Source organism: Eufriesea mexicana, unplaced genomic scaffold (assembly GCF_001483705.2).
Source record: "Eufriesea mexicana isolate 0111107269 unplaced genomic scaffold, ASM148370v2 scaffold3780, whole genome shotgun sequence".
Classification (NCBI taxonomy): domain Eukaryota; kingdom Metazoa; phylum Arthropoda; class Insecta; order Hymenoptera; family Apidae; genus Eufriesea; species Eufriesea mexicana.
The window spans coordinates 1,788,364-1,803,475 of NW_016911795.1; the positions used below are offsets into that span (position 1 = coordinate 1,788,364).

A 15,112-nucleotide genomic window follows, 5' to 3' on the forward strand; every position below is an offset into this window, starting at 1 on the left:
ATGCCACAATAAAAAATATTACTTTATCTATGTAGAAAATTAGAAAACAAAAAAAACAATAAAATAAGATTGAAAATATCACAAATTTTCTTACGCGATGAGATGTCTTTGTACTTCTTCTCGTCCACGCGTTAATTTCACAAGTTCATCTTTTACATTTTTCTGAACTTGTTCAAAAGTTCTTTTCAATTCAGTTAAAGTTTGTTGCAACGTTTGCGAGGTAACAGTAAGTTCCGCTACTTTGATTTTATGCTCTTCTTTTTTCTCATTCCATTTTTCTTCCATTTCCTTACGAAATTCTACTTCCTTAGCTAAATCTTCCTTTTGCACTAATAACATCCGTTCAGAATCTAACTGTTGTTTTTCTAAATCTTTTGCAGTTGCTTGCATTTTAACTAATTGTGCTTCATAATTTGCACACATATCACATGATAATTCAGAGGAACCTGATTCTTGCTGTTTTTTCTGCAACTGTACTTCTTTACATTTTTGTAACTCATCGTCTGTCGCCCTTAATTTTTCTTTTAAGGCTTTAATTTCTTCTTCGAGTGGTACTACTAGTGAGCGTAAAACTTCTGCATCTTCCTGTGCCTAGAAAATAATATTCTCTACTATTTGCACTATATCAAATTGATAAAAAAGAAAAAAAAAAGAAAAAAAGCAACAAAGTAAACACCTTATAATGATGTTTCAAATGACTTATGAACACTTTCTGAAATGCAGTGCCATTTTATAAATTCATTGCAGAAAAGTTCAAAAATCATACATTTTTATGCTTACGTACATATCTTTTTACCTTCCTCATGCTTTCCTCAAGATTGTCAGGGCCTAAAGATAAAGCATCTGCACCTAATTGGGAAACTACTTTACGAGCTATTGTTTTTGTTACGGTGGAAAGTGATATCTGTGGACCATCTATAGGAGGATCTCGAGGTAACTGTGATTTCAACAATGTATTCTCTTCTTGTAACTTGGAAAGAGTCATTTTTAATTTAGCCATTTCTGTATCTAATTGTTTGCGTGAACAAGAAGATTCCTCCATAGTTTCATGTATAACCCTTTGTAAAGATGCTATTTCTTCTTGTGCCTTTCTCTTTTCAATGAGTATATCATTTTGAATTTTTATATCTGCAACAACCAATTGGCTTTTTGCTTCGTCTAATTCATTTTTAAGTTTAGTATTTTCCTTTTCTAAACATGTTTTGTCTTGTAATCGTCTCTTTAACTCTTCTATAAATAAAATATTATTTAATCTAGAATTCATTTTTGTTGCTATTGTTCCACTTATTACTGTCAAATAGAACTACCTTCTTTTTGAAGAAATAATTCCTTCATTTTAGCTCTTTGAACATTGAATTCCTCTCGCATTTTGACATTTTCTGACTCCAGTCTGTTTATCTTTTCTTGCAGATCCTCTAAATTGCAATGAACACTTTGTTGGTAAAAGTTTCATAAAAGCACGAAATTGTAATTGTAAGAGTAACAATACAAACGATAAATAGAAAAATTACTGTTTGAAAGGATCGAGACGTTCCCCAATTTTACATTTTTTTAAAATTAACCAAGGATAAATGTATGAATATTTATCGAAGAAAAATATTTTGTGAAAGTGTTATCACATCGAACGTACCACTTCCGTTCATGTTGATCGTATTATCCTGGGTATGGTTTTCCATTGTTCGGTGATTTCACGTGATAAAACTGAATTTTGTTAGGGTGGGTCACTCTCTTTCGTATAAGATAGAAAAATGTATCCTGAAACTTTCCTCGGCTGAATCTTTCGATGACATTATGGCACACGTGCCCACAGCAGGTTTTAGTTTTCACTGACATTCATTCTACTAACGAGGCCAGAATCGCAATCACGCGTTAGCCATGCAAAACGATGTTTCGTTCGCCAAAACAAAAAAATCAACCTCAATGATTTAGCGGTCTACCAGCGGTATATTATCAGGATTTCCTCATCAATTAATATCGATATTTTAAACGGTACATATTCGATAATCGAGTGGTCGGAATCGATTATGTCAAAATCTCGTTCAGTTCTGCCGATGATTATTTTAAAAGTATACGCGACACCGTAATAAATAGTACACGCTGTAATTTAACGTAAATCAATAATATTTTCGATTACTACACGTTGACGTAATACGACGTCAATGCGAGTTTATCGAAATTAGTTTAGATTATATATGTAAGAAAATGTGGTATTTTTTATGTAAAATACATTAATGGAGTAACTAACAAATACCGAATTTTTCTAAATTATTTTATTTTATTATTTTTATTTTATTTTATTTTATTATTTTTTCTAAATTAATTATTTAGAAAGTGGTTAAATTGCTAATGTATATCTATTTTCAAAAAATTATATATATCATCCGTATTAAATATATTTTTGTACGAAATGTAAATTTCAATAATAATAACTTAAATAAAAAATGTATAGAATGTAAAATACGTTTATTCTATATTTCTATTTCTATTTTTTCATAATATATAATTTGTTTTTATATTTTACTATGCATAATTGATTATTTTGTATGTATGGATACACACTGACGTGTACGAAGTACACAGAAGATTTGTCAATAATTAAAAATTATTAGTTTCTCATATATTTTTATTTAAAAAAAAATAAAATTGTATCAAATTGAATATTTTGCTTATCGCTAAGTTTACAAATATTCTTATTTAAGAAAATAAATTACAAATCCCCGCAAATAAATTTCCTTATATTAACCGAATGAATAAAACTAATTGTTTGCAAGTTATAAGTTGTAACCAAATTAAGAATTATAAGACGTTTCCCACCACTAACCATCCCCTCCTCTTACTAAAAGAGAAGACTCAAACAGATCATTTGCTTCCCACAGAATTGATAATTCGTATCAGTACGATTTACGAATTTAGTTAGAGAAATATAAAACGAAAATTGAATAAAGATAGATATTTTCTAATGTACTAATAATTGTTGATTCGTGCAAAAACTATTATAAGATAATAACCGATGACATGAAGTTTTTTTATTGACGTTTTGTAATTTATACAATCGAACAAGAAAAAACTGAAATACATTTGTAAGTAAAAAAGAGAACGCAAAATATTAGCCTTGAAGTCACTTTCAATCGTAACTCGAGTGGTTCTTCAAAGAGTTACCTATTGCAATTGGTGTATTGCACTGCATTGCATCTAGTTGCTCATAATGGAGGTGTTATCAATAACCAATTAATTTTCAGAATCGTTCAGAACTTCTTATTTGTTGCATTTTTGAATATTTTCAAAATATGACCGTTATGCCGCTACGTTATTTAGATACAGATCGTTAATTCTTTGAAAGGTAAGGCGCCATGTTGATTTCTGTCAATTTACGCAGTTAACTCACCATAGAATTGCATTAAATATATATATATTTTTTTTTCTTAAAAAATCATTGTGTAGAAATGTATTATATATTGAATCATTGATAAGTTGAACAGCCATTACATAGTTTGCTGTTTTATACATTATATTTGTTATTGTTATTGTACTTTTAATTTTATTAAGTAATAATTCGCTTTAATTCGCCTTAAATTCGTATTTGTTAATAACAACCATAAAAAACATTTGTAACATTTTAGAAATTACATTAAATTGCATCATGAGTGCATTCTGGAAAGACCATAAATTAGAAGCAACTGAACCAGCTATTATGAAAAGTCTGGATACCATATGTATTTGCAATAGAGATATACACAGTTCTAGCCATGATTTCATAAATGGAGATTCTGAAACTGGAATACACATGAAATGTCAGTGCAATCAATCTAAAAGTTTCTTGTTGATAGATGGTCAAGAATATCTCAGAGTTTCTAATGCAGAACAGTTTATGGAAAAATTAAATTGCAGTGATAAAGATCTCGAAGTAAAAGTGGTATCAATTTTTGGGAACACTGGTGATGGCAAAAGTCATACCTTAAATCAAACATTCTTCAAAGGAAAGGAAATTTTTGAGACATCAAATGACCAAAATTCATGTACATTAGGTGTTTGGGCTGCACTTGATCCAAATCTTAATGTGATATGTTTGGATACAGAAGGTTTATTAGGTACTATAACATTTACATTTATGAAATATATGATTAAAATATATGACATCTATAACAAATTTTATTATGTGTGCTTAGGTATAACCTCTCATGAGAATAAACGAATGAGATTGTTACTTAAAGTTCTTGCTGTATCTGATGTTGTTGTATATAGGACACAATCTGAAAAATTAAATAGAGATTTATTTACATTTTTGGGTGTTGCTTCAAGAGCATATAGTCATCATTTTCAAACTGCCTTGCAAGAAATAGGACAAAGGCAAGGAGTTCTAGGTTCATTAAGTGCTCTGGGACCAAGCATTATAGTGTTACATGAGACTAGATATACCAAACCTTTGACCAACAGTACATATCGCCACATTTTTAGCTTTACAGTAATTTCAAAACAAGAATTTATCTATAAATTAAAACACTTATTCTATACTGAATATATTATGTTTTTTCTGTGGTAGATGGTTTAGAAAATGCTGAAGATTTTCTTCGAACACGATTTGCTCAAATGAAACTTGAAATGGAAGCATTTAGTTCTATAAAATATGTTGGTATACAGACAACAAATTCCACAACTGATTATGAACTTTTACAGACTGCTATTAAGAAAGAATTATGTAATAATACTGTTCGATCTGCCAGAAAGCCACATTTAGTTTATAATACGTTAAAAATATTAAATGAGAAATTTTCAGGACAGATACAAAATTTTTCTATTTTGTTTCCTGATCAATATTTTACTTGTCCTATTAAATGCCTCAGTTGTGGATCTAGGTGCAATAACAGCATGGGACATCTTTTAGAGGGTAAACTTCATAGTAACAATAACAGGTTGGTCTTGCATCTAATTACCATTTGTAATTCAATGTAAAAGTATTAAAACAAATATTTTATTAGGTGCCAATATCAGCATCAGTATGAAAACATAGTATATATATGTAAAAAATGTTATAGTGATGGAAATGAAGTACAAGTTACAAAGCGAATTGAAACTCAGAATGATAATAGTTGGTATGGTTTAGTTAAATATGCGTGGTCGAGAGACGTTATAGAATGTCCACATTGTGGAGAAATATATAGAAGTCGTCAATATTGGTATGGTAACAAAAATCCAGATTTCGCTGTTTGCACAAAGATTATACACGTGTGGAATATGGTATATAAATAATGAGTACCATTTATAGATCAATCTAGTATTTAGCATTTTGATATATATATAGTTTATAGTATTTTTCAAGAGTAAAATTACCTTTTCTAGGTGAATAATTCAGTAACTACTCAAAATACAGCACAAAGAGTAATCGATGGTGTATCGTATATTACTGAAGCTGTAACCAATGTTTCATTACAACCGGCAAAAGTACTGTCGGCATGGGTCGCAGATCAGATAGCTCCATCATATTGGAGACCGAATAATGAGATAAAGCATTGCCACAAATGTAAAATATCATTCGGACCGACTGATACGAAACACCATTGCCGAGCATGTGGTGAAGGTTTCTGCGAACAGTGTTCGTCCAAAACAATGTGTGTTCCATCTAGAAATTGGCATACACTAGTACGAGTCTGTGATATCTGTTACAACAAGGATGAACCTACTGAACCTTCGGAAGACGTTAACGCTAGAAAAGTATCGGAACAAGTAGTATCTACTCTTAGTGCAGTTAGTACTGTTTTAAATTACTCCAAATGTAAGAAGATATATATACGTATATAAATGTATATATAAAAAAAATGTTATCATATTTAGATTGTATTAATGTTGACATTTTTTACTTATTTAGCATTTATTAAGGACACAGTTCGACCATCTTATTGGATTCCTGATTCGGAGGTTGTCAGTTGTTGCATATGTTACCAAAACTTTTCCATATCACTTACTTTACATCATTGCAGAGATTGTGGACGCGGAGTATGTCAAAATTGCTCACAACATCGTAAACCTGTACCATATAGGGGTTGGGATAAGCCAGTTCGTGTTTGTGACTCGTGTATAAAGACTGACTAAGAAATGTTAAACGAAAAACTGAGTATCAATTTATTTGAAATATTAATTCATCTGCACAATATACATTATCGAAATGGATACCTCAACAATTACAAAATATTATTTGTTAGATTTTGTACAAGTTACTTACAATTCATACCACTTGCGTAATTTATTTTTCTTTGGTACTTCGAAATTCTTTACCATCAAATGAACAAAAAAGAAAAATGAATACTTTAATACAGTATTGTAAACAATTTTTCCTATGAATTGTGCCATGAGTGTATCTGTCTTTCTTATAAAATATGTTATTGAAGAATAGCGATAATTTAATATTAAAAAAGACCGTATGTGTTGTACGAAACAATTAATACGGTTATGATACTATAGTAATAGAATATATGGTACAGTATATTGTAGCAATATATATGAAAACATAATGTAATAATGTGAAATGTCATCAGTGACAAAAGAAATCGAATTGTTATCAGTGTCATGGCTTACTGGACTGTTTATAGATTTCAAAAAAAGCATTTATCTTTTTATCATAGTGCCCAGTATGTTACAGCTTTTTATGATTTAGAAAAAATAATGCTTTCTATTGAAAATAAATTGTCTAGATTTAAATACAATGACTATTTTTGTTACTATTCCTAGTTTCGTAATATGAAATAGATAGCATTGTTAATGATAACAAACGATTCATGGAAATAACATTTTCCCGGGTGGTTAATTAAATACGATTAATCGATGTTCGAGTTGCGATAGATGGTCAGTAACCACGTGATGACGTCAAAATATGGCGTCTCAATCAGCTGGGTGTTGTGTAGAGTGTGCTTGAGATGCCCGTCTTTAGAAAACCTACGAAGACTGCCGTCTGTCTACTCCTATACGTGAGTTTTTGGAAAACGTCGTATTATTCAACTTCTTGTGTTCATTCGTGAATAAGAAGATTTAAACGTAAATCGATAAACGAACGCCAAGTTAAAAATCAGAAAAACACAAAACGCTGTTTCATTTCTTAAATATTCCAATTTAGTTTTCGTTATGGAATTTTAAGAAAATCCGGAAAGTACTTGCAACATTATGCAAAGTGATTATTAATTCATGAAGTTGCGTGCAAAAAAATTGTTTCTGTTAAAATTTAATGTCTCAAAAGATGACGCGTATGTAAAAATACATAAAATATGGTTGGTAAAAGAACTTTCTCAGTGCGCTTAAATCTCATTCTTCTAATACGCATAATGATTTTTTTATTGTATTTCTGAACGTGTGAGAATTGAATCTTTTTTAAAATGCGATGTTGATACCGTGTGCTAGCGATGCCGTGGCCATTTTTATGTTTGCTCCAGTTTCGTAATCATTATCAACTCCATATTTGAATTCAACAAGTAATGCAGTGACATGTTTCGCTTGTTCTCGAATTTTTCTGTCACTTTACGCTTTACTGTTTTATTGACAATTTATTGATCTTTACTTTACCTTTCTTAATATAAACCATTTAAAAGTCTTGATCAAGTGGGAGTATAATTTCTATATGTCTGTGAAAAATCTGTTTATCGCGTCCCACGTATCGACAAATAAATTTTCTGTGAATGCTTTGTTTGTATCACTTATACCTATAATAAAAATACAGGTTTTAAGGAATGATTTCAAAATGATCTCACTCTCAACCGTGTGTCACTAAGTGTAAGAAACATATTAGGAAACTAAAGTTGCTGAATAGACGCCATTTTTTCGAAAATGATTTAAAAATATACTATCGTCGTAAAAAATTTTTTGAAATGGTGCATGTACTAAATAATTGAAAGATTATCAATTAACGCAGAAAATAATACAGGAAGCATCTTAAAATTTGTCGATTCTTTTAAAGTTTATTTTTGATTGCAATGTGTTCTTAATAGTACGGCCATTTTGTCGCTTATTAGTGGATAAACAAATGACGATGTTGGTACTTTGGGTTCGAGGCTACAGGCGCGTCACATGCGCGGAAATTCAATTTTACTGCCTACGCATCCCTTCCGTAATTATAGTATTCCTATACGATACCAAAAATAGAAAATGAACCAATATTTATTTAAAACAAATGTTTCTACATTCTATAAGGTTTATCACTATTAAATTGTTACTAACATTTTTATTCATAAATTACTATTGTTCAAAACTTGTTTGAAACGTATTCATGCTTTCATACACGTGTTTGTATATAGTTTTGTTATTGGATTTTGCTTCGTGGAGTTGCACGTGACTAGTATTTTCATACATATTTATTCATTAGATGTCGTAATAATGTACAATGTTTCTCGAATCTTTTTATTACAACTTTTAATCTCAATTATTTTTTTCTTAATAAACTATTAATTCTTTTACAAGATAATTATCATTTTTTTCTTCTACTAGCGACAAAATATGCTTTCGTGATGCGTATTAAAATGATTTGATTTTTGGGTAATTGTAATTTCTCAAGCAATTGTATACAAATATGTTGCTAGAATTATAAGGAAGCTGTTGCTTGGTAACAGTATTTCTGCTTCGTTGCCGGTCGAATCATCGACGCTTATCAATTCCTTCTCGCTTTACAGATTAAACATCCTTTCTCCTTAAAAAGAAAAAGTGGTTACAGATAGTGAACAATTTATTTTATAGTAATTGTTAAAAATTTTATACTTATACAAAACAAAAATAATTAAAAAAGATTTAATAGTTAAATTTTTCATAGAAATTGTTTCAATATGCCATAAACAATAGTTTTCAAAGTAATTAGTTTGAATAAAAATTGATCTTTTAGTAATATTTAATCATGTAACTTTGTTTTTACAGTGACAAAAAAGGGACTTGACACAATATGCCTCCAGATAGACCAGATGCATCAGACGTGGAAACTGGTATAGGATTAAGTAGCACACAAGTTTTTAATTTTGGAGAGACAGTATACATGATGAAAGAAAAAGAAAACACAAGTGCTTTTGTTGAAACAAATTCAACTGATGAACTTTCTATGTCTGAAAAGTCCATTGAAAAGAATAGTCAGTTGGATGATGATTTAACTTCTTTAAGTTGGCTTCATCAGCAGAATCTATTAAAGGGCTTGGATATTTCAAATCCCTCTAAAGATATGAAACATGAAAACATTTTAAATAACAACATTTGTGATGATATGGCAGACTTTTCTGAAAATACTAATTCTGTATCAAGTTTAGATGATGGTTACAGTCCAGGTGATTATTATATATTTTATTATCATATATATTAATATAATTATCATAATATTATCATTTATTATTTTTATGTACCTATATTATTTTTAATTATTGCAGCAGATAATAATGGCAAGATAAATAATACTACGTCATATGGTAACAGTCAAAACTATCAACACTCAAATAAAAGTGGTCAAAAATCAATGCAAATCTTTCAGGAGTCGGTAAAAAATCATTATAATAACTTGCAAAACAATCAGACGAAGATTTCTTTGAACAATAATAATCTACCAGTTTCAAATCGCAACAAACACCCAACTCATATACCATATGATCCTCATTTACATAGAAATAGTAAACCACCATATTCATTTTCTTGTTTAATTTTCATGGCTATTGAAGATAGCCCTGTAAAAGCTCTACCAGTCAAAGAAGTGTATGCTTGGATTTTGGATCACTTTCCATATTTTAGAAATGCTCCAACTGGGTGGAAAAATTCTGTTAGACATAATTTAAGCCTGAATAAGTGTTTTCGTAAAGTAGAGAAAGCACCAGTAAGTGTTATAATATAATGTTTATAGAAAAAAGTAATTTCTTTTTTCTAGAAGTAAAATTTTAGGAAAATTTCTTTTGTTCTAGAATTTGGGCAAAGGTTCGTTGTGGATGGTAGACGCTCAATATCGTCCGAACTTGATACAAGCGTTATCTCGTGCTCCCTTTCCTCCTCCAACTGCTCAAACTTTATCTTCGCCCGAGAAACCACAGAAAAAGAATACTAGCACGCGTCTACCTGATCCTATCCTTTTCCCATACCTCTCCAAAAGACTGGCATCGAGCAACATTACCGACAACACAGACACTGAAGTAGATAGCGATGTAGACGCAGCTGCGGCTGCTATGCTTTCTTTTAAACATGGACCTATTATTTTAAATCACAATAAAGGCAAAGTATCAGATAAAAAATATTAATTTGTTAAGAAAATAGTACATACAATAATTTATCAAACTATTGCAGATCGTAAGCGAAAAGTACCAGAATCTGAGGTGTTGGTTCCTGTGATTACTAGGAGCTCTAGTGAAGATCATACTTATAGTTGTATTGCATCGGTAAGGCAAGAAAGGTAAGGGTATTATAATGATGTTAGTAACTCGTAATTAATATTAATGCAATATTCTAAATTATAAATTCTCTATATTTATTTTTCAAGTAAATATCCAAGGAAGGAAACAAATCCAGACTTCGATGAACAACGGAAAATAGCCGAAGGTGCGGATGCGCTTCTGAATTTAGCGGGTGTTACCACACCACTTAATCACAATAGGACACATCACTTACAAGGTATTAACTCGACACCAAAGTCCGAGGGTACGTCAAAGTTAAAGAAGCGGTCAGCATCGAATGATTATTCGAACACACCTGAGAAAAGACGTAAGCATTGGCCAAAGTGGAGTGAAGGAAAGCGGTATTTAAAACAAATTGTATAAAAATATTTTGGTTGTATGTATATATATAGCAACGCAAACTTCCTATTTTTCTTTTCTATATTCGAATACAAACTTTTCAAAATTTTATCCTCGGTATGGGTTTCGAGACAATGGACTTAAATCTTGCACCATTGACAATGGATCTGTTGTCTTTCGAGTAAGATTAATATTATTAATTTTAAGATTTGCATCGAAGTTATTACCATTGTTAGACATATAAGATGTAAGAGTGAGAAGAACACAATGTGTCCTGTCGCATTAAAGAAAGAAGCTATCAGGTGCATTTCTATTTAAAACAAAAAAGTAATGACAGACGGAAGGAGTAAAAGGAAAGAAAAAATTGGCGGTCGCTCAGGGTTTAGAACTCGCTATATGCCAAAATGAATTCAGTAGCACTAAGCAACAAGCAATAATAGAAAAATAGTGTAAAAAGGAGAAAAGAATTACTTTCTCAAAATGTTGTTAAAACATACAACTATAAACGGTTCATGGAACGTCAATGAAGAAAAAACACTATCGCGTACTAAACTAAAATAACGATAAACTTTTTAGACCTGTTGTGACAATTATACATATTAATTCATAGAGAGTTTAATTAATGATAATAGAGTTCTATATTAGGTTTTTTGTAGATATGTATAGAAATATGATTGATATCTATTCGATAGAGAAATTGATAATATATTTAAAAAAAGATTACACACACACACACACACACACACACACACACACACATGCGCGCGCGCGTCGCATACACACACACACGTTCATATTCATATGTTCATTCATTTACACTCAAAATACATCTGGTCATGTACGCAGCTGTATTTGTGCAAAATGTGTGCCGTGAAAAACTATATAACAAAAAGAACTCTTAAAAAATGTCAAGGTACACTGAATATGGATTTGAAATGAAGAATATTATCATTTCATGCCTTTTTCTACTCTCTTCGTGGCTTTTGAGATGATTTTGAACAGAGCTGTACATATGTAGATCCTATAATGTATGCACAGACCAGTTTCAAAGAATTTTGTTAAAACATCAATATATATCGCGTCGAATTGATAAATATTGGTTGAAAGAATTGTATAAAGGTATAAGGCAAGAGTGTCACCCTATTTTTATAAAAAATGAAAATAAAAAAAACAGATATATCTATAATATTAAGAAACTTTGTGAATACCTGATAAATAATGAAGAAGTATATGGAGGTAAAAGAATATTGAATAATGAACTGGTCTTGTATACATTAATATTATAGTTCTATATAGAGAGAACGTATATTTTTACAGGGCACAGCCCGCGTGATAAAAGCTCTTCCTAATAATTGCTAAAAAAAAAAAAAAGAAATACAGTTCATTAGCTTAAATCATTTACTAATTGTATCTTGCGAGACACTACAAACACAACATGGTAGCGCAGCCTGAGTAATTTTGTGTTTATATGCCATATGACGTAATGCCTTTGTTAAACAAAGAAGGAAGGAAACGTATAATTTTGGTTTTAAATAGCGCATACATGTGAGTGAATATGTTCGTAGAAAAACTTGGTTACCAATTTAAAAGTGACGAAATTTTTAGATCGAAGACGTTTCTAGTCTTACGATTATACTATGTGAAAAAGATGTAATATGAATTACTTAGGTTGATAATGATATTTATGCGTCACAGTTACGATTAACGATCAGTTGTTACTTGTGATATATGTTACTGCTGGCTCAGATACATCTCAGACGCGGAATGCATTATCACTTCTTAAGAAGGTGCAATTTAGTTTAACTTATTAAGAATATATCATTTATTCTATAACATTTATTATTTAGCTATTTTCAAAGTCGATGGCGTGATGCTAATGATTTCAATCAGTAAAGTTATTGTACTTGAAAAAATTGTGTCAATCGTACGAAACTGTTAGATATTATTAATGTAAAAAACAGATGACTAATTAATTTAATATGATTAAAGTGTTAAACAAACGATAACCTTGAAAAGGGAAAACATAAATAGGCGCGCTGCCAAAATGTTCTATGTGATTGTAGCTAGTCAGCTACAAAGGGAAAAGATCCAAGATAAAGGGTGCAAGGAAGAATGCCATGTTTATATGTAATTAAAGAAACTTCAGTTTTTGAGAGAAATATATACATTTCATGTAAATGTAAAACTATTCTATTTAGCACACATGTATTTATAATATAAATATATACATATGCTTTAGAAGCAACAAGCAAATAAGCACGTGTTCAGTAGCGGACACTTTTTTTCGAAATTTGTATACGCACGAGCAAGACCAGTTTTTTGTAGACTTTACGTTTTCTATTGTCTGTGATATTATTGCAAAAGTGAACACATCTTGTTGTTGTTGTTGTTAATTATATTTTGGCGAAACAGAAGTTTTAGAGCTTTATAAGTTTTATTGTTTAAAGAGAAAGAGAAGGCGGGAGAGAGAGAGAAAGAAAAAAGAAAGAGAGATGAAGTGTTCCAGCACTTTTCAGATATTATTAATTGGCATTCTTGCTGACACCTAAATGTTCTGATCGAAATAGGGAAACTGGCATCTTTAAATTAGCAATATATTATAGATATTATATTATATATACTGAAACTAATATCACAGTTTTCACTATTTGTTGAAATTTTTAGTCTAGCTTTTGTTTGCTATGACTGAAGATCTGTTCTTCCACGTAGTTTATTCTAATCTAATCAATTAGGGGGTGGGATACCTTTTATATTAATAGTAACATAGCTAATCGATCTGTTACAAATTAGAGTAATCGATTAGCAAGTGCAACATAAAGCAATATATACCAGTAAATCCTGATATTGGGCAAAATACTCGTTAGTCAGCCGGTCCATACAAAAAGACCTTCATCTATAAGTCAATGTTACATTGCGTATTTATATAGAGAGAAATAAGTATAAAAATTGTAAAACACTAATTGTACAAGATAATTAACTTATAGAGTATTTTTTATGAAGTATTATTATAGCGTATATTGCGATAAAGACGTCATTTCTCCCGCGTAATCCTCAGATACATACAAATTATTATTTAATGTAACATTAAATTGTTATTGCTTCTTAAATGGGACCGGCTGATATAAATAACACCATCGACAACTAGAACACCAAAAAAAAAGAAGAAAGAAACCACAACTGTAAGAAGCAAATCATATTTCATTGCATTGCAACTAGCCTCGGACAATCAAAATGTGTAACATGGTGTTTAATTTGCTTCCATTACATGACATCGTGCCAAACGCAGAAATCATTTATTTTGAGGAACAGATGTTTATTTATATGTAAATCTACAAGTTGTATATTGTACGAATTTTGTTGGCGTAATATGTAATATTATTCTTCTTATTATTATTAATTAATTAATTAATTATATTATTATTATTATTAATATTAATATAATTATTACTCATTTTAAATGATATACATTGTAAAATGTTTGTTAAGTTTTTGACCTTGCTTACATAATTGAGTAAAATATTTAATATTTTAGATTGTAACCAAAATAGAACTTTATTAATGAAAAGAATGTGAAAAAAATCAAATGTGAGCAGAATTGATTATTTAATTTTGAATCCTTTTCGAGACATGTTACGGCATGTATCTAACTACATATGTATACACATATATGTATATATATAATTTATACATATTATATACATATATATATATTTGCATATGTGTGTGTGTGTGTGTGCGTGCGTACGTGCGTGTGTGTATATGTATGTATGTGTATATATGTATATATATATATAATTTGTGTATGTGTCTATATATATACATATATATATATATGTACACACATATGTAATCATGAACGAAGTTATTGATCGTGAAAGTGTAAAAAAAAGCAAAGATCAATTGTTGTTAATTAATGTTACTTTGAATACAATATATTAATATATATTTCTATATTTAAACTCTCAAATTATTTACGTCTATCATAACAATACGTTTTTTTTTTACGATAAAGTTCTATAGTTCTTACTTATAAAATCATATTTGGCGCGTTTGAAATTTCAAAGATGGCGCTATATGCGGAACTCTCCAACGGAAAATATCCGAACCTACAGTAAATAATTTGTCCTTTGCTCTAAATTAAGCGCATGTAAAATCAAAACTGTTCTGTTCTGTTTAATAGCAGATAATTTTACTATATAATATTATGGATAGAATTAATAGCCTATTTATTGTTATATTTTAAATGGAATTTGATCACGTGATAGCACAGCAATGTACCAACCTGCACACGAGTACCTAGATTGAGGCACACGTCGTTACTATACTTTATCGCGGTTCAAAACCTGTCGGTCTGCATTCCAGTGTGCTGGTGGACGCCAAGCGTC

At 30.2% G+C, this 15,112-nt stretch overlaps 3 protein-coding genes across 8 annotated transcripts in view; 2 read left to right on the plus strand and 1 right to left on the minus strand.

The window, feature by feature from the left end:
* Window positions 1–1,955, minus strand: part of Rbpn-5 (Rab GTPase-binding effector protein rabaptin-5) — a 3,418-nt gene extending 1,463 nt beyond the window's left edge. Inside the window, exons 1-4 of one of the 2 annotated variants that reach the window (XM_017905286.1) lie at window positions 1,631–1,955; window positions 1,308–1,415; window positions 797–1,230; window positions 95–591 (exon numbers count right to left, since the gene is read on the minus strand). In XM_017905286.1, the coding sequence (XP_017760775.1) occupies window positions 95–591; window positions 797–1,230; window positions 1,308–1,415; window positions 1,631–1,676 (1,085 nt within the window). In that variant the 5' untranslated portion in view covers window positions 1,677–1,955. Of the gene's footprint in view, window positions 1–94; window positions 592–784; window positions 1,231–1,307; window positions 1,416–1,630 lie in introns of both variants that reach the window. The other variant, XM_017905285.1, reaches the window with a different exon arrangement.
* A 1,086-nt stretch (window positions 1,956–3,041) lies between these two features.
* LOC108551215 (zinc finger FYVE domain-containing protein 1) lies at window positions 3,042–6,218 on the plus strand. 3 transcript variants are annotated; one of them, XM_017905291.1, is made up of 8 exons: window positions 3,042–3,080; window positions 3,240–3,340; window positions 3,621–4,088; window positions 4,167–4,433; window positions 4,541–4,910; window positions 4,977–5,235; window positions 5,338–5,770; window positions 5,864–6,218. In XM_017905291.1, the coding sequence occupies exons 3-8, from the start codon at window positions 3,641–3,643 to the stop codon at window positions 6,085–6,087; spliced, it is 2,001 nt and encodes a 666-aa protein (XP_017760780.1). In that variant the 5' UTR covers window positions 3,042–3,080; window positions 3,240–3,340; window positions 3,621–3,640; the 3' UTR covers window positions 6,088–6,218. The 3 variants fall into 3 exon arrangements, with proteins under 3 accessions (XP_017760780.1, XP_017760782.1, XP_017760781.1); XM_017905293.1 differs by lacking the exon at window positions 3,042–3,080 and having other exon boundaries at window positions 3,102–3,340; window positions 5,864–5,913; window positions 5,976–6,099; XM_017905292.1 differs by lacking the exons at window positions 3,042–3,080; window positions 3,240–3,340 and adding an exon at window positions 3,479–3,545.
* A 645-nt stretch (window positions 6,219–6,863) lies between these two features.
* On the plus strand, window positions 6,864–13,534 carry LOC108551322 (forkhead box protein N3). 3 transcript variants are annotated; one of them, XM_017905457.1, is made up of 6 exons: window positions 6,864–6,959; window positions 8,887–9,284; window positions 9,384–9,820; window positions 9,906–10,209; window positions 10,282–10,387; window positions 10,475–13,534. In XM_017905457.1, exons 2-6 carry the CDS (start codon window positions 8,912–8,914, stop codon window positions 10,749–10,751), a joined length of 1,497 nt encoding a protein of 498 aa, XP_017760946.1. In that variant the 5' UTR covers window positions 6,864–6,959; window positions 8,887–8,911; the 3' UTR covers window positions 10,752–13,534. The 3 variants fall into 3 exon arrangements, with proteins under 3 accessions (XP_017760946.1, XP_017760948.1, XP_017760947.1); XM_017905459.1 differs by having other exon boundaries at window positions 9,387–9,820; XM_017905458.1 differs by lacking the exon at window positions 6,864–6,959 and adding an exon at window positions 7,089–7,256.
* Window positions 13,535–15,112: the final 1,578 nt, after the last annotated feature.